General features: G+C 43.4%; 1 protein-coding gene across 8 annotated transcripts; it reads left to right on the top strand.

Annotated features, from left to right (window-relative positions):
• The first annotated feature begins 1,637 nt into the window (after positions 1–1,637).
• On the top strand, positions 1,638–25,759 carry sorbs3 (sorbin and SH3 domain containing 3). Of its 8 annotated transcripts, none has more exons than XM_071924301.2 (21): positions 1,638–1,686; positions 10,831–10,901; positions 11,585–11,773; positions 11,993–12,065; positions 12,547–12,686; positions 12,895–12,958; positions 13,719–13,757; positions 13,857–13,944; positions 14,996–15,104; positions 17,143–17,196; positions 17,363–17,470; positions 18,156–18,211; positions 19,947–20,017; positions 20,817–20,878; positions 21,030–21,076; positions 21,366–21,480; positions 21,599–21,724; positions 22,468–23,001; positions 23,155–23,258; positions 23,413–23,519; positions 23,730–25,759. In XM_071924301.2, exons 2-21 carry the CDS (start codon positions 10,890–10,892, stop codon positions 23,789–23,791), a joined length of 2,160 nt encoding a protein of 719 aa, XP_071780402.2. In that variant the 5' UTR covers positions 1,638–1,686; positions 10,831–10,889; the 3' UTR covers positions 23,792–25,759. The 8 variants fall into 8 exon arrangements, with proteins under 8 accessions (XP_071780402.2, XP_071780442.2, XP_071780417.2 ...); XM_071924341.2 differs by lacking the exon at positions 1,638–1,686 and adding an exon at positions 4,791–5,090 and having other exon boundaries at positions 22,468–22,569; XM_071924316.2 differs by lacking the exon at positions 1,638–1,686 and adding an exon at positions 4,792–5,090 and having other exon boundaries at positions 24,410–25,759.
• Positions 25,760–26,203: the final 444 nt, after the last annotated feature.

The following is a 26,203-nucleotide window of genomic DNA, read 5'->3' as shown; positions in this document are numbered from 1 at the left end:
TGTAAAATATAAATTCCATGCAATTCTCATTAGAACCACTAAGAGGCAGTGTTGTATTGCTGATAATGTGAATAGTCATTCCTCAGCAAAGCCTATACAAGTGAAAGAAAATATTTTTTTTTTGTTCACTAGATGTTAGGAATGATGATTTCAAGTTTGTTGCAAAGAATGATTGATCATCTTGAAAACACACACAATACTAGCACATGGCAGAAATCACTAAACATTGCAATGAACAAGCAATGATCCATTCATAATCACTACAAATAGATCATTAGTGGCCTAATGAAACATACTACTATTAATCATGGCTCACACGTCTCCACGAGCGTCAGTAAAGTTGCTGAAAGTGTGTAACATGGACTAAATATCATTCCTTCCTACAGTATTGAATTGTTTGCTGTTCATTATGACTGGTGAGTCCACTGACAGTAATCCAAGGCGTCAATGAGGTGCTGCTGGTCGACATGAGTTGTCTCCAAGGTCTGAGGTGGAGACGGACTCGATGAGACGGTGGGAGGGAAAGAGAGAGAGGGATGTGACCTTTGGTTGGTGATCTCACAGCCAAGCTGTTAAATATTTATCTTGGATGGCAGAGCTGAGAGCAGCTTCTGGACTCAGAGTGGCAGAATCCAGCAGGCCGCTGTGGGCTCAGGGGATTTCTCAGGACAAGGAAATATGGGAGTGGGAACAGACTGATAGAGCTGTCACTTATCAGGAACTCAGCAGAGCTTGGAACGGACACACAGGGACTACAGTAAGTACATACAGTTGATCCACAACGACACTTTGTAGCAAAATGTGATAGTATGACACTGTGGAGTTAAAGTGGAAAGCATTAGCACTAGGTAAACCTGCTTCTCTTCTCTTTGCTGCAAGCTTTTTTCCTATACTGGGTGGGTAAATGGGGCCTGATATTGGAGCAGAGCATGGAAACACTGATTCTTCGCAGAGGCTCTCGAGTGTTTGTGTGTGTGTGTGTGTGTGTGTGTGGGCCTAAGTATGTGTGTGTGTATGCATTTGCACTTGTCCATGAGTACACCTATACCTATAGTACCTTGCAAGGTGACAGGTGAATACGCTACTTCACTAACTGAGCCATCTGGATCTCATGGGAAGCTCACTGGACTCTCTTTTGTGTCTGAGGTGAATGTGATAGACACAATATCTAAGACCTAACATATTGAATAGACCAAGGTATTACTGTTTGTGTGTCACACAGGTCGGTTTATCGAGATGCCTATGGAAATGGCCTCCTCTTTTCCTGCACATAAAACACTAAAAGGCGGTGCCACTGAGCTTGTGCCTGTATGGGAATCTCTATTATTTCCAGCTGTGGATGGAAACTATTACTGAGTCCCTTCTCCCTGATGAGCTGTAGAGGACTGCATGCTTGCACAGACGCACACACACACACACACATTCACACACACACACGTGCACACACATGCAAACATACACCGCACACATACACACGCCTACACACATTCAGACCCAAGCTGAATCATTCGCCGAAGATAAAAGACACCCTGTTGGCCTGAAAAAGAGAGAGAGAGAGAGAGAGAGAGAGAGAGAGAGAGAGAGAGAGAGAGGGCAGCAGCAGTGGATCGCTCCCTCCTTCCTTCTCATTCACTTCCTCTCTCCCTCTGCACTGAGGAGACCTCATTGCTCAGCCTGCACTGCTCTGTAAGTACTGTATAACTTGTGCTGCTACTTCACACTGCGTCTAGAGCCAGGGTTAGCATCAACTCAGGCAGTGGATATTCTTCACAATTAAAAGGAAAAGGGAAAACTCTTTGCCAGTGATAGAACAAAGGCTTTGTCGTTTTTTTATGTAACTTGGAGTTTTCGTTTACATTTTGAATGAAGTAAACTGAAAGTGAACTGACTCCAACACAGATTAGAGCATCATGTTGTTGTTGTTGTTGTTGTTGTTGTTGTCCTCCACCACTCTGTTTCTATCACTGTCTGAAAACCACTGAGGCGAACAAGAGACAAGATGATCCATATGCCTACTGGATATGCGGGTTGTTTGTTATTGCTGTCATTGTTGTGAAGTTTGTTTTTTCGTTTTTTGTCCGAATGCTGTTGAGCAACAGCTGAGTGGTTGTAGAGAGAAGGGAGGATATGAGGAGGGTTTTACTACTGTAGATGCCAATCTTTTACTGTCTGTGGTTCAGAAGATGGATATCATCAGACCTCGATCCCAAAACTGGCTCCTGTTGTGGCTGTAGTTGTTGTTTTGGTCTGAAATGTTTCAGTGTGTGCCTGTTGCCCTGTTATATAAAGGTGTATTCACTCATTTGTTGATTTATTCAAGACGGACCCATATTTGTGTTTATGCAAAAAATAATTTTCATATTCATGGCAGTATGTATAACCTTGGTTCAGCTGTTATCATCACTGGCTTTGGAATTCCTGAACTGGATAAGGACAAGGACAATTCTGTATTTGGCTAGCAGTGGGTCTATTTACCCCAGCACCTCTATCCCAAGGGTGCTGTTATGTTGTACTGAGGGGAAATCTTCTCAAACTGTAAGCATCCCAAGAGCAGCAGGTCCCATGGGGATATATGACTATATCAGGAATGTTTGTCCTCATCAGCCAACATGGTGACCCAGAGGCCTGGGAGATGGACCGCCCAGCAGAATGTTGTTTACTGGTAAAATAAACCCTGGTGCTTTTGTGTTGTTCTGAAAGACATTCCATAAGCGCTACCTCAGAGCGCAACCCGGATATGGATGGCACATATGACATCCTTAGGGCCTTCTTATCAGTCCTCCATGGTGGTAGAGATGGTTATTTACCTGTTTCCTTCTCTATCTCTCCAATGGGATTTTTGTTTGATGACGACTTTCCCCTGGTAATTTTGACAGACTTGCCCTCTCTTGTTTCCTGCCTCTCAGAGAGAAGCTTTTCCTAGCCAGCGGTGAAAAAAAGAAGCACAGGCCTATAGTCAGCAAGTGATGTAGTTTATGATTATGTAACAGATTCATGTCATGGTTTATTCACTCGCTGGAATCTTTGGCTGTCAGGCTTTTAATGAGGTTCATGGTTGCTCCATAGTAACATACTGGTACACATACCACTCACTGTGAAAGGACAATGGACGGGCCTGCACAATGGGGATACAGCATAGCATAGGTCTGAGCTGGAATTCATCCGTCTCAATGAAAGGAGAGGCATGCCTCTTCCCTCCTCTCCAGATAATGCTTGTTTCTCGGTAATAGAAGTGACGGTGGCCCAGGAACGGATACGGATTTGTGTTTGTTTGGTCGACAAGAGATTGAGAAAATGAACAAGTATCCCGTGTGAGAGAGGTGTTGGGTCCCGAGCCAAAGCAGCAATCGCCTCTTGCGTGATTACCTCATTTAGCCGCAGAGTGACAGGGTGTCAGATGTGGTCACAGCGGGGCGAATGTCTAGTCCAGTTGGATACAGATTATGGTAGAGGCTCAGCCGCAGACCCTACTGCCCAGCTCGCCTCTCAGGTTCAGAGGCTCAACTGTTTGGCAAAAACAACCCTGTAAGGAGCGGTGTACGGGCTCGGTAAATGGATATGGGTATTTGCCATGAGTTTCGCTCTACCAAGCCAGACCACTGAATTATCAAAAAGAGCTGACTCCTTCAATTCCAAGCTGGAACTGGCCAGGACACATAAACTCTCTCTCTCTTGTTTTCTGTCTGTGTCTCTCGCTCTCTCTCTATCTCTCACACAAATACACACACACACACACACACACACATACACACATTCAAACAAATACAGATAGACCATTGACTAGTCTTTGTTAAACTTTATCCATTGAATCGTCTCTAGTTTATTACCAGGGCTCTCCGGGAGATTAAAGTGCATCTTAGAAAGTGAGCTGACTGTGTGTGACTGCGGCTGACTGGACCACTCACCTGCAACGTGGAGTGGACCTTGTAACTCAGTCTACCTGCTGAATAAGACACACCACACACAAAGCCAAAACAAGCCTGTCAGCCCGTTCGATTTCAGGTTTTACACTGTTTGTCTTCATTGGCAAGAACTGCGGGCAAACTGGAAATCCTAGTTTCATTTAGGCGAGTATAGTGGCGAGAGCAGCAGAGGAATTTGAGAATGTGCTGCCTTCATTCTTCTTGGACTGTTGTCGGCTCTGTGGTTTGACCACTTTGAGATATTCCAGTTTCCTACCGGACATATTCAACTAAACAATTTGAATGTCGACTCTTATCTTGGCCCACGCTGCATCTTCTGCATTGAATATTCATTCCATTCTGATGATGCCATCAAAAGGACAGACGTCCTTCTGTCTGTAGTCAGCAGAGCTAATAAAACAGCACTTGCTTCCTCTAGCCATCACACCCAACAATAATGTAGATATGTTTGTGATGGGAGGAAGGCCAGGAGGATGTGACGGAGTTGTCAGACAAGTCCCGGCTCCAGTGTCAGTGGTGGACCAAGGCAAAGACTAATGAGTCAGAAACGCTTCCAGAGCTCCTGGAACAGAGAGAGCTCCTATTCTCCCTTCGTCCCTTTGACTAGCCAGAGACCTGGCCTCTGTGCACCCCCATGACACACACACACACACACACACAAAGGAGAGGGAGGCATGAGGGAGAGAGAAAGAGAAAGTTAGGAGGAAAGGAGGGGTGTGTCATGGCGGCAGGGTCACTGGGCAGTGTGGAGTGTCTGGGAGGTTGAGGTGATGAACTGTTTGCGTTCCCCTTTCGTTAACCCTGCGCTGTGAAATATCACCTTATCACAACAATAGGGCTTCTTCATTGAAGGAGGTGCCCCGCACTGACAAGCCAAGAGGAGGGTGCCTTTTGAACAGGGCCCAGGGGGTTGCTATGGTGATGCCTGTCAACCGGGAAGTCCTTCACAGGCGGAGCGAGAGCTGGGAGAGAGAGAGGGAGAGAGAGGGAGAGACAGAGAGAGGGAGAGATTGTGTGTCCTGGCTAGTTCCATAAGAGAGAGAGAGAGAGAGAGAGAGAGAGAGAGAGAGAGCAGCGTAGGACTTCCCTCTGAAATATTACATTCATTACCACTGAGCAGACAAGACTTAAAGAGGTGTGAGTTCACTGGTCAGTGGAATATCCAAGGTGAGTACACTTTTTTCCCACGTGAGTATAGGATGTGACAGATTCAAATCACTCCTATGCGCTTATCAAATACTGATCTTGAACGTTGTGACTATGTGATTTCACGTCTTGCTAGGTTGTTGCTGTAGTCTGTTTTCTTTTGAAGGTTGAGTAACCTGCCCGACTGCTCGGGGCTTACAGGCTGCTTCACAGGATTAGTGCTGCAGACTTTCCCAGGAATTTGTCAGTGTCTTAAAAAAAAGGAAAGAAAGCTGAAGATGGCCACACAGAGGGATGCTTTTAGAGTGCACCTGAAGAAAAGTCCTCTTATCCTCGCTGAGCCATGTGATCTGAGCTGTTTTGCTGTTGAAACAGTCCTGTGGGAGCGGACTGACTGAGCTTTGGCTTTTGGGCAAGTGGAGGAGAGGGCAGCTCCGAGGCACACCCGAATATTCCCCACAGAAGAAGAGAGGGAGGGCACTATGGGCAGTGTTACCCAACATGTCATATCTTATTGCTCTGCCCAGTGGGTACGGGCGCACTGACAATTGCTAGCTTGGCTCCAGAGTTTTAGCAATGATGCAATAGGAAATTATTTGTTCTGTCAGACTAGTTTCCCATCCTGCTCCAGACATCAAGCCTAATGGCCCCAGGTCTGTCCAGCCATCACTTAGAGGCTCCTCTCACTGTCAGGATAATTTCCACAGCCTGCTCTGATGCCCTTTGTGATATTACTGAGGGCCTAGCTGCCCCCCTGATCTCCACAGGCCATATTCAACTTTGAATATGCAAAATGACAGCCATGAGGGTTTGTGAGCTTTTCCTCTACTTATGTTTTGAGAGTGAATTTGCTCATGCTTTGTCAGACAGGTTGTTATTGTTATTATTTTGTTTTTAAAAGTCCACTTGAAAAATGAATCTATTTGTTACAGCCGCATATAATGTCTGGATGTAAAGCTTCCATAGAATTTCACTGTTGTTCATCTGTGTACTGGGCGCTCCGCAGAGAGAGAGAGGCTGTGATTTAGTGTCGTCCAGGTCCTGCTGGGAACACATTGCCTCTCCATTGACAAGTAGCACGCAGACTCTGACTCCTCCTGTTGCTCAGACTGAGGGAGCACCATACAAGGAGGTGAAATAGCTCCCTCCTGATAAATGTGTGTATCCCCCAATAACCGCATATCATAAACTTGCAGCTCCAGGACCTTGTATGGGCTACGTCTGTGTTCCCACATCTGCCAAGTTGCAGAGGGGAAGCACGGCAGGAGTCTGCGATCAACCTTGCAGGACCTCTCACATCTCTCACATAACTGCTCAGTGACTCACCTAATATATTTACAAATTAATGCCAGCTTTATTTATTCACTAAAATGTGCTTGTAATTACCGTCTCACAACTTCTTCAGGCACAATCCTCTCAGTTTTATGACCCTCTTATGCAACTTGTTGCGCAGAAGTAACATTGTGTGCCACGGTTTGATAAGACTTCACCCTTCTATCTGTCACTCTGGCAGTAGGTACTCAGTTATGGTTTGCAATGACATCCAAGGAATGAACACTCCATTAGAAGATCACAATTATGTAATATGTTTACACTTTTTGATAGTTTTTTCTCCAATGTGAGAGTGTTTATGTTCAAATGTACTGCAGACCAGTGCTTCCCCAAACAAAATGACCACCTTAAGCAAACAAGCACGTGTTTTTTGGTCGGTTTCCTTCATGTATGTGACTTAGGTCCGTTCATCGGACTGTGTGCAGTAGTTCCCACCTTATGGAGTCAATGATTAACTAGGCCCTTCCACCATGCTGCACACTGAGGCAGAGGGTGGTGCTTGTACTGTCTTAGGACTTGCAAATATCACGCTCAGGATCAACACATTCTGCACTGTCAGTACTTAATAATAGATAATAGATAATATAGATAATATACAGACAGCATATTCCTCCCTCTGACCATAAATCATAACTTTCCTGATGGCAGGTCACAGAAGTTCATGGCTCACCACCGTGACAGTTACTCATTAGGCTCTGTGTGGTCGTCTTGACAGTCTTTTTCCTAGTGAGAACAATGCAGTGTGGTGTAAAAGGGGGTCATCGCGGGGCAAGCCCAGTCGCAGAAAGACCTGGCCGCATCCTTCTACGGAAGAAGGGAAGGGTTAGAGGAGGGGAAATTGATGGCAGATGTAGAGCGTCACTATAGTTTGTCGAATAATGATTTCATAACAAACTAATTTATCATCAGCTAGTTGCAACACTCAGTGAGAACTATATTAAAAGACTAACTGACAAGTTGGTAAAAATGTGTACAAATGGCGTCACTTTTTCACACATTTGCAGACGTGCCAGGTTGTATTTTTATTATCACTTTGTAAAAGTTGTGCTGCTATTCTCGGCAGTGGAAACCCCCCCATTGATTTCACAGGAATCACAAGGGTGTGGTGAGGTTCACTGACCCTGTGCTGCTGAGTAAGTCTGCTCTGGCTCAACAACTTCTCATAAATAGCCTGCTTTCTCATCTAGTCCATTCAGAAAAACCTCCCAAAACATCCTAATGCCTCTGTGAAGTAACTTGTTTTCTTAACAGTATCACAATAGTGCTGATGATGGTGGTTGATGGTGTTGGTGGAGTGGGCTGTATGTACTGTAGATGGTGAGGAACCTGTGACTATTCTGTTCCCTGGTTCAGTTTACAGAGCTTAACATCTGGCCCAGTTCTTCCAGGGACCAGATGAGCTCCCTGAGGACAGGCATGCTCAGAGGCAGTGATTTCCATACAGAAACCCCCCCATTTTTCATCATGTCCTCAATTATCCTCTGCCATTGTCCCAGTTTAGCCTGTCATCCCGCAGGGCGCATACGGGAAAACATATGGCATGGTTAAAATGCTACAAAACATTTTCAATGAGCCAGAAATATGAAATGCGGGTGTTCTGCATACTATCTGTCTAACATCTAGCTTGCACGAAACATCTCAGTGCCTTTGTGTTGAGCTCATCTTCGAGATGAGATCACATGGACCTTTTATGGCATTCTCTTCTGTCCCTTCAAACTCATCTAATGGTGATTATGGAATTCTCACCTAATAGGGATTTAAGTTGTATAGTCTTTGACCTAAGTAGGCTTAATAGTACACAAATTTCAGAGGGATAGCGTCAAGGTACTCACACAGCACCAACCGCAGGAACCCGGGCCATGTGAAAGTGATAACTGCCTGTGCCGTCAAATCTCAGTAATTAGATAAGAATGCATTGGGCGTTCTGAGAAAACCCAGGGAGAGCCAGTCTTCTGGTCAGGGACTTTTCACTAGATATCGGCACTGATTTTTCCTTATTAGGCAGGACTGTGTTTGGTGCTCATGGAGAGGGAATGTGTGCCGCGCTGGAAGATTTCTCAGCTGGATTTAACTCCCCAGACTCCCCAGACAAAGGCACAGAGACACAGAGAGACACTCTTTTGGCATAGGCCTACTCATCTTGATGCCACTACTATGCAGTAGTACAACAATGGATTCACATTTCTAATAATATTGCTCTTTTATTGCGTAGATATACAGCAAAGTGTATCTCAGAACAATTCACACCCACAGGAATATAATGAGGGACAATATTCATATTTTATCCAATGTTTTGTTATCACAGTGATGCTTTGACTGAAGGCATCCCTTGGGACAAATGCTGTTGTTATAGTACTGGCATTGCAGTTGGCCAATGTATATTGATTCTGTATCTCAATAATAATATTTTTTAAATATCTTTCTAGTAACCACGCACTTTGTGAAATACATGGGTTTGGCAAACAGAGGGCAGCTTCTTGTAGTCCAGTAGTTGCTGTAGAGGTTTGAATGGCAGCAGTGTGTGGGTGGAAAAGGAGCTCCATTGTTTGCCCTTCAGGAGTTTTGAATTAAACAGGCCCGTGTGGAAAGGCTATTTGTCGAAAACGCCAATGAATTATACATCTAGTTATCCAGTTATCAGTTAGACAGGACCTTTAAAGTGAATGGCAGCACACTGATTCCCTTTCTAATGAGGGTAGCATGTCAAACACACTGTAAACCATATTAAGCTGAATGTAGCTTATTTACATTTCTGGCTATTGTTCTATACATAATAAACTGATTGTGATTGCTTTCAGCGATGATATGATCTCTGTGGTGCTTGAGCAGTAATGGTATTGTTACAGACGCGATCCTCCGGTTCCCATAATTTTCCTGTTATGTAACACAGTTTATTGGGAGATGATGACTCAGATAGGGTGACATCGTTGTCTGGAAACTGGAACATTGATTCTATCACCACATGGGCTCTGTGTTGTCTTCTAGCGAACAGAGACACAGTGCATATAGTTTTCTTGGGCTTGACCACAATGATTATAGACTCTAATGCTCAGCTGCAAATGCCACATGGAAAACTCATCAGTCCCAATTCTCTTGGACAGCTCTCAGCCTGTAGTAGCCTGGCCCACGCTCGGTCATTACTTTCTTCCTAGGCTGCAAAGCCAGAACACGTCATCGTTTTCACCAAAAAAGAAGCAAATCCTTACATTAACCCTATTGTTAACCTCACTGGAGACTTTATTCCCCAGATATAGTTATTTTTGACCACACTCAGAGTGGAGAAGAATGGAGAAGAGTGACTTAGAATCACTTAACAATTTGATCCCATAGGAGCAGCAGAGGCCAGGGTTGCGGGCTTGTACGGTTGCAGATCCGTGGTTACCATGCCAACTCTGTTATTATGGGCCCATTTAGCCACTGTAGATGAGAGGTGCCTGCCACATACATGAGCGGAAATGGCCTCCCCCTCATTCCTCCATGCCTTTGATGTTGAAACAGCAGGCCTAATCTGGTTTTCAGAGGTGCCATTGATTAGGACAGAGTCTCTGCTTTCAGTAGCTGACTTTCTCCATCATCCAGACCCTCAAGTCTGGCCTCTGACTGCACTGTATGACAGGGAAGAGCGAGGCATGTGAGTCACACTCATTGTTTTGGATGGCCTTTGCCTTGGTAACAGGGAAACGCGGGTGATGTTAACTTTCCTTCTTCAGAGCAAGAGGGAAGTAGGATAATGGAACACTTGTCAAGTCCACTTAAATATAACATTTGATTTATGACAGAGGAGACTTTTTGGAACCCCAACCAACTAATGAGTCAGAGTTAAAACTTTTGCTGACGAGGACAGTTGCGAACAAATGCATTGAGACTCAGCATAGGAATTAGAAAGATACACAAACAAACATAATGCAAAATATTTTTCTCTTTGGACCAGTTTCAGATCTCCAGTGAAATAAGCTTCATAGATGATAAATGTTTTTGATTATAGACGATAACCAGTATAAAATTGCTGCAGGGTTTTCCAAACTTTTCATCTTTGCGATGGAGCAATCATGCATTGATGATGCAACAAGCATGTACAAGCAAGCCCTTTACATCTATACACTTTATACAAGAAGCTGACAGTTTGTGTCTTGAAAGCCTCTCAATCTGCCTTTGTAGCACATCAGAACTGTCATCTCTGGTAGTCATGTGAGGCACACATGACACAGTTCACTCCAGGAAATAACTCCAACAATACAATAAACATATTCCTTTTGCTACTGAAGTTGCAGGTTCATATCCATATTTTTCAAAATATGGATATCCCACCTGATAGGAATAATAGAATTTGTCTGGGATTACTTTAAGTGAGTGTTAAAAGAAATTTAATTTCTCTTCATAAAAGGTACAAAAACTGTAAAAACACTGATGGCACTTCTTTTCTTTGCAGATACTTTTGATGCTGGGTGCAAGAATTTTATATCTGACACAAGGACCATAACAGATCACATGCAGTCTCAGGTAAAGGCATTTTTAATGGTTGCAATTCCAATGATATTATCTTCAGAAAGCTTTGACAGAGTTTGCATGACACAAGGAGACACTTTTAAACATGTGAAATCCAGGCAAAACACCAACAAGTATAGTGCATGTGGAAAAGTAATACTATTTTATTAACTGGCCAGAAAAATCATGAGGTAGGCCGGCCCTCATGTGAGAGGGGTGGAACGATCACTATGGAGACCACAGGAGCACCAGAGGGTTTCAGACCATCTCTAGCACTGCTGGACTTTGAGGTTGACATCAACGACCCTTCCCCGACCCCTTTGGCCCCAGCTCCGCACCCTGGCCCGAGAATAGGCAGGCCTGGTGAATAGGTAGTTAATGGGCTCATAATGGGCTTCTCCTGTTTCAGTGCCCCCGCTCTGCACCTTGAATGAAGCCTTTCTGCAGTCGCTGCAAGAGAGATGATGAAGTGGGTGGAACACCACCTCCCACTGGTCCTGCTTTAAATAAATTAGGGGCCTTTTCATCAGCGCAGAGGCCAGTTATTCTCTAGAGAATAGCTGCATTGCTAACAAGTTCACATGACCTCCCAGAGAGAGCGGTGTTTACCCAGGGACAACAGGAGGACACGACAGGACAGGAGCGAAGTTCACACATTGTTTTTCTTGATCCATACTTCTCACTTCCTCTTCATTTAGCAACGTGTGGAAGTGGTGGACCATCCAAATGGCTCCCAGATCGTCTTCTCTGGGGACGGCGTTCCTTCAGATCAGCAGCAGTTCCTGACATCTCCAGAGCTGATCCAGGAGGTGGTCATCTCCCCCGGACTCCCAACCCCTCCTCTGAGTCCCTTTCGCTCCTCAAGACTGCCATCTGGAGAGCTCAAGGCAAGCACAGCTATCTCTTGGATTCTGTGTTCATGACATGCTGCACTGGGTCCATAGAATTCAGTATACAAGTGCTCCTCCCTGTGGAAATGTGATGCATCACAAGTCACATTTCCAGCCATGGAGTGGTGTTGAAACCATCTCTAATATAATTCAGTTTTTATTACATTGCATTGTAATGTTTTTCTTTGGATTGATGGTTATTCTGCCCTTCTCAAGGTCTCAGAGATGAACGGAAGCGGCCCAACCACTCTTAGCTTCGGATCCTATTATGGCCCTTCGCAACCACATGGTAAGGTCATATATGTTCAAATCCGTGCTTCATATCCGGTTCCAAATCACCAATTAGTTTCAAGGAAGAAAAATCTGATTCAATTGAGGGCAAGTCTGGCAGTGAGGGAGGACATTAAGCTGGGAGGGAGTTGCATGATTCATTTGCTGTTTATGGAGTATCCAGTGTTTATGCCAAATCAAATCTGAAATTAACTGAATGTTTTCATTGGAGGATAATAGCTTGGACTTGTTTCATGTGAATGTGGTAGAGTTTGTTTCCTGGTATGTTAGGGAAAATTCTCTTTCTAATGATTAGCTGCTATAACATTCAGTAGCCTTTACTGCTGTGGAAAAGTCACAGACTGTGATATTGTATGGCCAGGCTACCCAGTGACTACAGATGAAAACAGATTCAATGATCTTACTTGACCTAATATCGATGATCTGAACAACATAAAATATAATTAGTAAAAACGTGTTGTTTTGATTGTGTACATCAGGAGGGCTGTCCAATGGCGTCCAGGCCAGGGGTTCTTCCACTTTGCCGCGCAGGTCGAATCCCACCAGGGAGGAGAGGCTTATCAAGTTCTCAGGGATCGGCCCAGTGGACGAGACTGGGATGCCCATAGCCTCCAGATCGGTAAGACAAACATAGACAATGCACCATTTAATCATCAGACATCATCATGTAGCTCGCATTCCTTTGCACACACCATCAACAAACTTTGCAGTCCACAATCCTTTGAGCTGGCCTGTCATGTCCCTGCCATATCCATGTGCTGTGTTTCTCAAAGCCCCATTCGTCAGACTTGTTTACTTTCTGCACCTCCCCTCCTTTCTTACGCCAGAGTGTGAACAAGCCCAGAGACTGGTACAAGAGCATGTTCAGGCAGATTCACAAGAAGCCAGAAGGTAAGGGCGCTCCTCCTCCCTCACCTCTCACACTCTCACTCTATCTTCCAGACAGAATTCCTTTCTATCAATGCCAGATACTACAGAGCTGATCCAGCAAACAGATTATTAAGAGGCAAAATAACACATGATGAAAGAGCACTTAAGCCTTATGTCATTTCGACTTATTAACTCTAACAATAATCCTCTTATCCCAGCCTCTCCCAAATCTAGCTGTTCATTTTTCTCCATTAGCAGTTGCATAATTGAAACACATTTGTGCGGTTAGTGATTTGAGCGGATTTCTCTGGTTTCATTCTGTTTTAGAGGATATTCTCAACACTCTACAGGTACTTTGTCTTCATAAACAGCTACTGACATTGCACATTAATCATTAATAAGAGCTGCTAGAGTGCAAGCTATCATGTGAACATGCCTGATAATTCTGCCATACCTAATTCTGCCCTTAAACTTATTGAGGTGCTACTGATGGATTTCATTGGTAGAATGAAGAAGGGATTTGAGTCAGACATGGATGAAGAATAATGGCGCTTGGATGTAACCTACTGAATATAGTATCATAATTGTGAGTTATGGGTCTGATCTTAAGACACATCCACTGAGCCGTGGGAGGGGCAACTCCATCTTACTTCACTGCAGGGGAGTTGAAGTGTATGTGAATGAAATGTACAAGTGTGAGCTTGTACACAATCAGTTCATCTGTGTACAAGAGCTTCAGTGTTATGAAGCGCATGTCATCTTTGTCCTATCTGTTTACCAGAATCTGATCTGGAGGATTCAGAGCAGTGGCCAGCTGAACGTAAGTGAAACCATCAACCTCCAAAGTGTGAATGATCTGTTGTCCTGGTTGGTTGCTATGATCTGTTTTCACCTAAAACTGGTCTGTTCTGATCCTCAGGGATCCAGCCGTCTGCCAATATAGAAGATGGGAATGAAGCAGACAAGAACCTCTTTAGACTAACACCGTATGGAGCCCTCCCAGACTGGTGAGTTTGCACTGATTCAATTCATCCATTCATTTTCCTATTCAGGGGACCTATCCCAGCATGCATTGAGCGGAAGGCAGAGGAACATTGTTGCCAGTTGAACACAGGGCTAGATAGACTGACAATCACTCACTCTCACATTCACACCTAGGGGCAATTTAGAGTCTCTAATCCACCTGACCTGCATGTCTTTGGTCTGTGGGAGGGAACTGGAGCAGTCAGAGGAAACCCACACAAACACAGGAGAACATGCAAATTCTGCACAGAAAGGACCGGGGCCAGGAATCAAATCCAAGTTCTTCTTGCTGTGAGGTGATAGTGCTAACCACTGAGCCACCTTGCTGCCCCCTCAATTCAATTCAATTCAATTCAATTCAATTCAATTCAATTCAATTCAATTCAATTCAATTCAATTCAATTCAATTCAATTCAATTCACTTGTCTGTTGTCCCTTAAGAGAAATTTGGTTTGCAGATAAAAATAAAATAAAACACACAGCAAATCACCATATTATATAAACCATATAAACAAACATCAGTTGATTATTAGACCAGAGAGAGAGAGCCAGCAGCTTGATACAATGCAAAATAGTCACTTATCAGTGCAAAACACAAAGCTCTCATACAGGCACAAGAGGTTACATAATTTCATGTGCAAATTCAACTATTTAACTGTGGTGTCATTTCAGTAAACATTAGCTTTGACGGGATAGCTTATGTTACAGTAATGTCCTTAAATATTATTGATTTCCAGTATGTCTGAAATACTAATAATAATAAAGCTATGAATGTAAAATGTTCTTGAATTTCATACTTGACACTAAAGACTGGAAGTGAGGGACGCAGGCATTTATGTGAATACCAACCTTAGCCCAGGCCATGAGCAATGAGGGAAGAGACAGAAAAAGTCTGGGATAGACAAGTTTGGATTTGTCGTTACAGGCACTAACAATGAAGCCATGATTAAGTTGCCGTCCACGGTGTGTGTGTGTGTGTGTGTGTGTGTGTGTGTGTGTGTGTGTGTGTGTGTGTGTCGGGGGATTATGTTTCAGGAGTGAGGATGTAGATAAGCTGTCAGACCCAGGAAAGCAGCACCCTCAGCCGAGGAGCATATTTGACTTTGAGCCTGGACAGAGCACCACCTCAGAAAACCACAGCCAGGTAAGGCCCAACACACAATCAGTTAGAAAACAGGCTGTGATCTCACTTTAGATGACCAAGGGAATTTAGTTTTTTTTTTATTTCCCGGTGACTTTGTTTCCTAGTCTTTCATTTCTGAAAGATGTTTTGTATGATTCTCCAACCTTTAAATGTTGTTGGGTCTAATCACTGAAATGCTTTGTATACCCTTGCAATACTTTCCCAGTGTGTGTGTGTGTGTGTGTGTGTGTGTGGAGAGGGGGGCTACCTTCAAGAACAGGTTTAAGGATGGGCACCTTTTCTCTTAGGATTTAGTTGTGTCAATACCCTAGGAGTCTTTCAGCTGAGAACACTCTAAGTATTTTATCTTCTCACGCAAGGAAACTTAACTTGCAAGTGTGGTCATTCCACAATGTGCTACAGTAGCTTCTGCTTTTATTCAGCAGATCCAATAGGCATCCTTCTTTCATACAATTAGCTTCTCAGACAAGTAAAGGCATGATCTAAGTATTTCTGTTGGCTGTCATTAGCCACTACTGTAAGTCAGTAATTTACTGTACAACCCGGTGACATTGACAGTGACATATTTATTTACCACTGAGGCTGTCATGGGTTGTCTTGTGTATTCTGCAATGAGCTGCAGTGAGCTGTAGTGATTGAGTGTGCAGCTTTTTATGTACACTCTGTGTCTCTGTGTTTAAATACCTCTGGTGATTTAGAGAGCAGCGTATTTGTCTGGGCTGAGTTTTTGAATGGCTTTTGCGACAATGTCCCAGATCTGGTGCAAATTGAGCCTTGCGTCTGTGCGTGTGAAGAAAAGGAATCTTTGTTTCCACTCCCCCATGGGAGCCGGGGCGTCTTGTGATCCGTATTATGGCATTAACCTCTTGTGGTGTATAATGGCCCACAGCGTGGAGACTCATTTCATTTCCTCTGGATGACAGGGGCCGAGGCTCTTCCTTTCTTACCGTCCCGTGGACAGGGTTTATAAACCCACTGAGCACACAGACCATATCAGGTGTTGTACTCCCTCACGGTGACATCACAGCCTGTGATTGTAGTGAAGATGACTCCCGACTGGGGGAAGGCCTTGGCTTTAAGAGGGACACATTCAGCCAAGGTATTTCAAGAAACTTGAAAAAAGAGCAGGGAGTCTGTGGTTCTCTCCAGCACAGCCTTTTAAAGTATTACTTGATAGAATCGGCTGGTATTATTGGACCATAAGTCTTTGTAAAGAGAGGGTGAAGGCAGTTTTGGCTGGCTGATATAGTGTTTTTGGCTGGATTTTGGCTGGTCGTCATAGTGTTTATGTAGATGAAAACTAAATTAAGTAAATCAAGTTCACTATAATTTGGACCAGAGAAACATACATATGGGCGTCTCCTGGATTCATGTTTGTGTTCATGTCTTGCATCCAACCTGTGCTCATGTCCTGCTTGACAAACTGCCCTTGGTGTGTTTACTTCCCTGTGTTCTGAAAACCCCAATCCAGAATTTATTTTCCCTAATGAATTTGACATATATTCACAGTTATTCTTAAAGAATTTGAGTTGCCCATCTCAATCACTAACAATGGCTCTCTATCCATCCCTGAAAACCTGAAAGCTCACTCCACTGCCTTGGCAGAAACTTTGAACTGAAATTGACCTGCTAGAAATCTCCCAGAACTTCCAAGACGTATCCAAGACACATTCCAGAGATGTAATCTCTACAATATTCACTTAGAATTTGTCTCAGGAAAAAGGGATGCCTCAAAACTCCCTAGAAATGCAGATATGAGGTCAGATTTGACATTTCCTCCTAGGCTATGCATGCCAGTACAGTTGAAGCTGATCCCGAATCCCCCTTAACTGTTGATAACACTGCTTTTGTAAACAAAATATAGTGCTAGATGTACTTTTGAACTGTATTACGGTCAGTGGGAGCCATGAGCCATGAGGTAAACACAACCCAATACACACTGACTAAAATGGCAGCAGGTGTTTATGAACAAGATGAGATGAAATAAAAATTGTATAATGACCGTATGCCCCTTAAGTGTTGTTTTTTCTGTCCTTAGGGTCATCTATCCCTGAACAAACAACCTGAGAAACCCCGTTCCCCCTCAATAGAGGTGAGCAGCTTTGACAGTACACTTCAACTGTTGCCTTTCTCCATTCTCTCTTTTGAGATTTTGTTTTTTTAACCATGTAAAAGGGACATCATTAGCCTCCAACATATCAGATTCTGTATTAGCATTTTAATTTTACCCTTCCAACTCCATCACTGCTGTGGCTCAGGCCAGTCTGGTCTCTGAACTGAGTCGATTTGAGGCTGAGCTGGATTCGGAGATCCAGGGCCTGGAGAGGAGCCTGTCCCAGAAGAAGCAGCGTCGAGGCCGGGGTGAGGTACTGAGCCCCCCTCCTGACTCTCTCTGCTGAAGCATCCCTCCTACTCCCATCCGGCAGAATCCTGACCCACCCTCACCCTCACCCTCACTCCCCCCCAAATTCCCAGTGAAGGCTGACCGTCTCAGTGAGACCACCCTGCTTGCTAGCTTTGACCATGTGTATTGTTTCTCTCCTGTGACCTGGATGACAGACCCAGGAGCCGCCTGCCTGCCTTGCACTTGGATGAGTCTGCTATCCTAATCACCTGCCTGCAAATCTCTCCCCCCCCACTCCCCCAGCAAATACAAATCTGCCTGCCAATAAATGAAGAATCTGTTAGATTGATTTTCCTTACATTTTGGATAGAAACACAGGGAAACTTGAGATCCCACTGTGCTTGGCAGAGAGAAAATTGGACAATACTGTCCAAAAAAATGTTTCCCATGCTAGTCCTGATTCATACGTGATTTAATCAGCTTCATGTGCTGTAATTTTACTTCACATAAATCAAAGGTGGTTCAGACAGATCATAGGCGGTGCTCTTGTAGCCCAAGGAGCATAGGACCCAGGGGATTTCTTGCTCCTTTGGGAGTGGTCACCACCTCTACTCTGTCTAAGTTGTAGTGAGATTTCCTCTGAGCTGTTAGACAGCAGGCTGAGTGGTGCAGCAGGGAACAGAGTTTAATGTGCTCTCTGCTTCCAGGAGGCCAGAGCCAAGGATCCAGGCCCTGCTGCAAGGACTGGGACTGCACACTACAGGTTAGTGGCAACACTATGAGAAGGTCAGCGCTTGACTGAGCAAAACTATACTGCAAATGATTTTTCCATATGGGTATTCAGCAGGGTGACTGCTTTTCCCCCCTGTAAAAGACACCTGTACTGCTAGAATAAATCTATTAAAACACCCTTTCAGTGAAATGTTCATATCGTTATCTAATTCACACCCATATTGTGTAACATGACATTAGTTATATAAAGAGAAAACTTATTAAGATATCACTCAAATAAAAGTAGTGTTTCTCTCACATATACCAGTGAGGCTATGTAAAGTACACTTAATGCCTTTACTGTTGGCTATGACTAATTTAGTTAAAAGCTGTAGTTCATGACACTCATTGCTGTTTAATTAGTTGTTTTAGTACAAAACGTTGGGACTCCTATTTTCTCTCCATGTTACTGTTACAATGATGAGCTCTGTTCACTAACAGTTGGACTATTGTGGAGTCCAGGGAGATATCTGTCAAGAAACTATTCAGTAATTGAGGATAATGAACAGTCTACATGTTAACCAAATGTAAATCTTGTGACTCTGGGAGATGTTTTGCAGTTCTTACAGTGATTCTCTATTCATTGTCTGGTCTGTGTTAGTCCTGCAAACTGTAAGCAGCGGTGGTAACAGCAGGACAGGTTAATGGATAGGGGGTTAACTGCCACATATGTGACCTCCTCTGAGTGCAACTCCCAGCCTCTTAATCCACTTTCATATTGCTTCATCAAGTGTGAATACCTGAACTGTGGCCGTTCACAGGACAGCTTGTCCAGAAACCCGTTACAGTGGTTGGACCGAACGGCCATTAAGCCCCTTGACCAATCAGCAAAGAGAACCTCCCAAACTTTGCAGGGTATCTGTAAGTTGGCCAGGTGACTCGCTGCACTGGACATTCTGCTGGGAAGCTGTTGAACTTTAACAAGTTCAAGTACAGTATTTGTTAGTTCAAAAGAGGCAGCATTCCACATTTCTTACCTAGTGTGTAATGCATTCTTGGACGATTCTCCCTGTAGTTGTTGTTTGCTAAGTTGAGCTCATGTGTTTTGACCTGGCAACCCCATGCCTACCAGGTGGCCTGAGGGGCTTTTTAATGTGCCTGTTGCTAAGAACATGTAAAATACAAACATACAGCAGTAAGAATATGGCAGGTTTTTACTGCTTCCTCTCATCTGGACCAGTTGTTTGGCTTTGGGCAGACGCAGCCAGCTGCAAACACTAGAGCACAACACAACATTGACTGGATATCAGTGTATGCAAATCAGTTCAGGAAGCAGGGTGGGATGCTTTGGGTTCTGAGTTTTGACTCTGAACCCAGAATCATCCAGACTGATCACATCACCGAATGTTTCTCAGCCATAGAGCCATGTAGAGTTTATTTAAGCCCTTAACTTCTTTTAAACCTGATTTCTTCCTCACTCAAGGATACAGGCATGGGCCAGTATCATCTGCATGACCTTCTTACTGTTCTCTCTCATTATACACAACATCTGTCTCCTCTCTTTCCAATGTATTGTATGAAAACCAGCAGCTGCAGCCAGATGGTTGTAGATCTCTCAACAGAGTAGAGCTGTATGTGTTTCTGTGTGTGTGTGTGTGTGTGTGTGTGTGTGTGTGTGTGTGTGTGGCTGTCCACTGATCTTATAAGGGACCCTCGTGTTGATTGGGATAATGTTTGAGGGGACAAGACACAGCGACAGATCTTTTTTTTTTCTTGCTTTTTTTCAGCTCTTTGTCAGCATCAAAGCAGCCTGTCCATCGCTCTGTTGGCCCATCATCAGCCTCTGCTCCCACATATGGTAAATATGTATCTTCCTCCCTGTTGTTCTGCAACACACATGCAAACTGTCACTTACAATCTCTGTCATGGCTGGGCCTGTTTTCATGCAGATCAATGACTTTGATTTTGACTATTTTGGTAGCTGAATGGCAAAGGTCAGTCCTTTAACTAGCAGTATATACTGTGCATGCAATTTAGTGCAAGTTGATCGTGCAATGGTTCAGCTCCTGAATACTACACTTCGTCTCACTATTCACCACGACACATGCACGCTGATCTAATCAACAGGCAGACTCATCTAATCAGGGAGCATACAGTATAAATGATGAAAGCTTCCAGTAATCCAATATACTGCTGTGGATCTCATGATTCTCTTTCATTACCTCTGTTGTCTGCTAGTCTGGTGTGGCACATTTTAAATGAGGCTGATGTGAGCATGGAAAGCCCTCGCAGTTTCTGTATAGAAAAAGAGGGTAGATGGGTGGGGAGGAAGCACAGAAAAATAGGAAGTGGAACTGTGCCGGAAGACTTGATTACAGATTAGCTTTATCCAATTGTTTTTCTTGGAAATTAGTCCAGAGAGACTGGACTGTTTCCATGTTTAGATTCTTTCCGACTTAATGTACTGGGTATGGCTGTGATTGCTTTTTTCAAAGCAACAATGGCTTCAAAAATAACATGCGCTTAACAAAGCAACGCACATTTCACGCTCCGCTGATATTGATGCAAGTTGTGTTCCTGTTATCCATTCATTTTCCTTGTGTCCCGATAACCTGTTCTACCTGGGTGTTTCCTCTCCACTTTACTTTGCTCTACAGTAGAACGCCTCTCCCCTGCATATGACACTATGGAGCTCCCACCTAAGAGAGAGGAGAAGAAGGTATGTTCATATGAATCTCTTGTTAATTTACAGCCGGGCAAATTTAAATGTGTATTCCTCTGTTTTTTACATGCGTTTTCAGCATTGGTGGTGTTGTCCGAATGGATTTTTGAATAGTGCAGTTATTATTTCCTGTGTTTGTTCGTTCCAGATGAAAGCAGCGAGAGCCAAGTTCAATTTCCAGGCTCAGTCACCCAAGTGAGTTACAGTATGAGCTGATCTGCAAATAAGCCATTTCCCTTCTCGCATGTCCATTCTCCTTAATGAGAAGCAAACATTATACCGATATCACATTTATCGCATTTGAAATCAAATCTGAAATCTTTTTCTCCTCCTAAGGTACATTTGAAACAATAAATATATATCTTGTGAGGTTCACTGGTGAAACAAAAGCCTTTTTCCCTGTAGCAAACAAAAGCCTCGCTTCTGTAATCTACTGGAATTTCTCCTCGTGCGTCTCATTATCTTTCTGTCTTCCTCTCCCCAGGGAGCTGACTCTGCAGAAAGGGGACATTGTTTACATCCACAGGCAGGTAGACGCCAACTGGTTTGAAGGAGAACATCATGGGAGAGCGGGCATTTTCCCCACAACCTATGTGGAGGTAAATTTCCTCACGTCTCTCATTAATGAGGAATGGTATTTCTCTGTAGTCTTGCTTTGTGCTTGTTATCTCTGACCATGTGATACTGGTTTGAAGCTCTTCCCTCTGTCCCTCGTAGATTCTGGCTCCGACAGAGAAGCCGACGCCTATAAAGTCTCCCACTATACAGGTGTTGGACTACGGGGAAGCCGTGGCTCTGTACAACTTTAACGCTGACCTACCTGTGGAACTCTCTTTTCGTAAAGTGAGCATCAATTTGGTTCATTTTATTTAATCTATCACAGTATTTAAAGCTGCACTAGGCAAGATTTTCATGTAAAAATGCAGCCGTCTTATCAGCCTAAACTACAAATTGAAAACTACATCCGCACTAACTGACACCCTGTAAATTCACCATATTTGCCCACATTAATTTCTGGTGCTGGAAATGACAAATCAAACTTAAGAGTGAAATATAAAACGTTCTCCTAAACAGCACTGAGCGGTGGGTGAACCTGCTGCTTTTTTCACTATCTCCACAAATACCAGGCACTAAGAAGAAGAACTTTAGGTCACAGGAGTGTGCAGTTACATGATTTCTGGATAATGAAGCCCTTCAAACTTCCAAAAATTCAAAGAGTTACCTCCCACTGCCACTTGGGGCCACCAAAGGAAGAAGTTGCTTAGTGCAGCTTTAAAATAATTTCTATTAGGTTTCCAAGGCTTGCATGATAAAATGACACTGTCGTTGTCGTCGAGCTACTTCTATACTTTTACTTAAGTAAACTTTTGAATGGAGGATGTTTGCTTTTAATGAAGTATTTTTCCATTATGGTATTGCTACTTTTACTTAAGTAAAGGATTTGAGTACTTTTTCCACCACTGCTGCTGTGACATTAGAATTGATTGATTAATTAGATGTCTATAGGATAATCTACCTGCAGAGTATTCTATTCTATTCTATTCTATTCTATTCTGTGGTTTCATGTCTGTGCTGTTGCTCCTCAGGGTGAGGTGATCAGTGTCACCAGGCGTGTTGACGACAAGTGGCTGGAAGGGAGGATCTCAGGGACCAGCCGGAGCGGCATCTTCCCCGCCAACTACGTCCAGGTCAACAAGATGCCCCGCACAAAATACTCTGCGGACGATTTCGCGACGGGCCCCGTGTCTCCCGTCTCCCCTGGACCCCAGAGTCCAGGGCGTCCGCTCCACTCCCCCTGCCTGCGATCACCCGCCTCCCCTTTCACCCCCACTTCCCTCAGCCCCGAACCCGAGCACTCCCCCCTGAAGCCGTCCTCGCCCGTGCCTTACGGCGGCACCGCCTCACAGTCACGTTCCCCCGCCCAGACATCCAGAGAAACGACCAATCTCTGGCCCCACAGCACCCCCAAGCCTGCTTCACCCGCCGCCCAGAACAGCCACCGGGGCGGAACGTATTCAGCTAACCAGAACTCCGTGGCAAGAGCTGTTTCACCGTCCGCTCAGTCAGCATCTTTACACAGAGCAGGAACCAACACCCCCAGATACACTGACCCCACGCAGGTCCGCACTCACTGCTTCCACTTATAGAGAGACACTGCATGACCGCACCCATCACTGGTGTAATTGTTTTGTCTTGCCAAAGTGGTGGATGGGAATGTCCTTCATAATATCTTATTTCATAATGCATGACATGAGGTTTTCCATTTCTTCTAGGGTGGAATAACAAACCAGGCTGCTCCATCTAATCCACATGTCAACTCCTTCCCGCAAGTACAAGTGCCAAACAACTCCGGTTCGGCAGTGGTGCAACGCCAACCGTAAGTCTAGAGCTTTGAATGGTGTTATGAGATCATGTTGTTTCAGCTCAAACCAAGGTAGCTTGATATTGCTGTGCGTTGTTTACCAAAGCATTGCCGCCTCAGTGAATCTGTGTCTCAGGCCATGTGTTTTGTTCCATGTTCTCCATTTCAGGTATAAAGCTGTTTACAACTACAAACCACAGAACACAGACGAGTTGGAGCTGAGAGAAGGAGACATTGTGCAAGTGATGGAGAAGTGTGATGACGGCTGGTTTGTAGGTAAGGAAAAGACTTTGTGAACTCTTAAATACCAAAACAAACCCTGTATCAGGACCCCCTCTACTGGACTTAATGAAACATTACAGGTTGGACTCAGGCGAAATCTGCTCAATGGAGTTAAACTGTACAAATGTTTTGGTTTTGTCATTTGCATTCTAATTTAGTTTTGTTTACTGTTTGACCACAGCATGTGCTCTTCTCACTCCGCAGGTACGTCAGAACGGACTCGTGCTTTTGGGACTTTCCCTGGGAATTATGTGGCACCGGTTTAACTTCCTCACTTCCTGCTTGCCCACAGCCACCTGGACTGATAAGATGGCTATTTAGACCAGCTTGCTTTAAACAGCCCAACCAATCACTCCAGCCACATGACCAAGTCCTGCTCTGACACCCCAGCACTTCTAGCCATTACCCAACACTCCCAAACCTGGTTTAGTCAGGCCTGCATGTTCACTCTGACCAGAGAACAACACAGCTGCACTGCTCTGTTTCCCAGAACAGAGGTGAAGGCAGGAACATTGTGTGGTTTCTCACCTCACCTCCCTGCATGTGTGTGTGTGTGTGTTCCACTGAGACTTGGGAGTGTTTTCGCACACACCACTTGAGAGGAAAGAATGAATGCTGATGATTCTGTTTCAGAGGCAAAGAAAGGACTTTTTTGTCCCACAACTATTTGCAGCTGCAGGGAATTTTACATTCCACCCCACTGAACAACACTGTTCCCTCTGAACTCCTATGATACAGTTTGATGCTGCATCCTACTTTTTGCCACCTAAGTGCCATCACAAATCACACATGCCTGAGAATAGGAATTGGAGTGCCATATTCTGATGTCATATCATTTTGTGATTCATGTTACCTTAAAATGTCTTCATCAAACTTCATTTCAGATCTTTGAAAATACCCTGGGCGAGTTTGAGGCAACATCATCATGACCACCTGTAGACCACTTTGTGCTTTAAACAGAGCAAAGACAGGGCTCAAACATGTCTGTTAAGTTTACAGCCTCCCAGGAGGCTACGCAGCAGAACAAATATAATTGATGCATATATTGCTGTCTTCAAGTTATTATAGCATATTTGGCTTTTGTCTTTTTTGATGAAGGCTGTGCGGAGATGTCCCTCTTGATCAGTGGAATGCGGAAGGTAAAAATGTAGGAAGGCTAGAGAGAAAATGAGACCTTGTTTTCTGTGCTGTGATAGGACTTAATTTCCTCTGTGATTCAGTCTCAAACTTCTATAAGAATATATAGGATATACAGGATCAACTGTGTGTCCATCTAAGTGGAATCTACATGAATCCTCCACAGCAAATGGTTGAATGGTTTCTTGAAGTATTTGAAGTAATGCTGTATGTGCCAATTCTAACATTTCATGAGATGGTTTGTTGAGACACTCCACTGAACATTCCCAGCTTACTATATTTCTACTGCAAGCTATGTTTGCTTCTACTACTGTTTTTACAATGTTTTCTCTGCTTATGGGGTTAAAATTCTCACTTTGACAACAGTATTCATAAATTCAGCTAAAAGAAGTTGTTTGCGCCAGTGTAACCATCGACAAGTGTCTAATTAGAAATCCCTATCATGAAGTCAATTTCATTTGATATATTCATAATTTCATTGTAAAAATGAATCATAATGTACTAGACACAAAAGATGATTGTACAGACTGTTACCTGTGATGAAATTGAAAGTATAATATATTTTGCTTATAAAACAATGTATCTCAATATATGGTACGCAAACTTTTTTAATAATACAATTAAAAAAAATTACAGAGTGATATTAAAAGTAGCTTTTATTTGATTAATTTGTTCACTTTGTTTTGTTGTTTTGTTGTTGATACAATTATTCAGCAAACACATAAAGCAAGTGCCAGTAGAGAATGGAGGAGACAGGTAGGGGAGGCTGGGAATAATTGTAGTAGTTTCATCATATATAACTCAGTGTTTGTTTGTGCTATGTCTCTCAAACTTTGATACAAGCTACCCTTATTTGTCTACTACAAATACTAGTCATTTAAACATCTACTACACGTCACACATTATGTGAGGTAATGTCAAATACAAAGACTTCCACTGTTACAATACCCTGCTAATGGGGTGAGTTGTAACGCTAGCTGGGAATGGATGTAACAATAAAAAAATAAAAAATACTGAAATAAGGCCCACACTGTGAAATTTATGCAAGAATTTGAATGAAGAATGTTTGAATAAACTCAGTTGTTCAACAAAATAAATTAATGTAAGTCATCTTTTCTTAAACTTTAAAATTAAAATTCCTCTTTTGTAACATTTTCAGCATTTCAGCATTTTCTAAATAGAAAGCCTGTTTTGTAAACATATTTTTTCAATGTCACACATTTCTTGACTTTTAAAATGAAAATACCTTAAATATCTATATATCTATCTATCCATTTTATCTGCGAAACCAAGAGTGCTAACCAAATATATATACATGATCAGAAATTTTACTTTCTTTTTTTAGTATAAAACTTTCATGGCTCTGTGTTGCACACTAAGTTGTCCTGTGAGCTCAAGAGGTCGCCACAGGTCACCACAGCTCACTCCTGACTGGTCAAACTGACCCTATGTTACAACAATAGACTATTTGAAAATAATGCAAAAGATGACTATTTTTAAATATTATGATATATTGAACCTTTATTGATTTTACATCATAT

The sequence above is a fragment of the Centroberyx gerrardi genome, chromosome 8 (genome assembly GCF_048128805.1).
Source record: "Centroberyx gerrardi isolate f3 chromosome 8, fCenGer3.hap1.cur.20231027, whole genome shotgun sequence".
Taxonomy (NCBI): domain Eukaryota; kingdom Metazoa; phylum Chordata; class Actinopteri; order Beryciformes; family Berycidae; genus Centroberyx; species Centroberyx gerrardi.
Note: the sequence above shows the minus strand (reverse complement) of the source record. Positions and strands in the feature narration are given on the sequence as shown.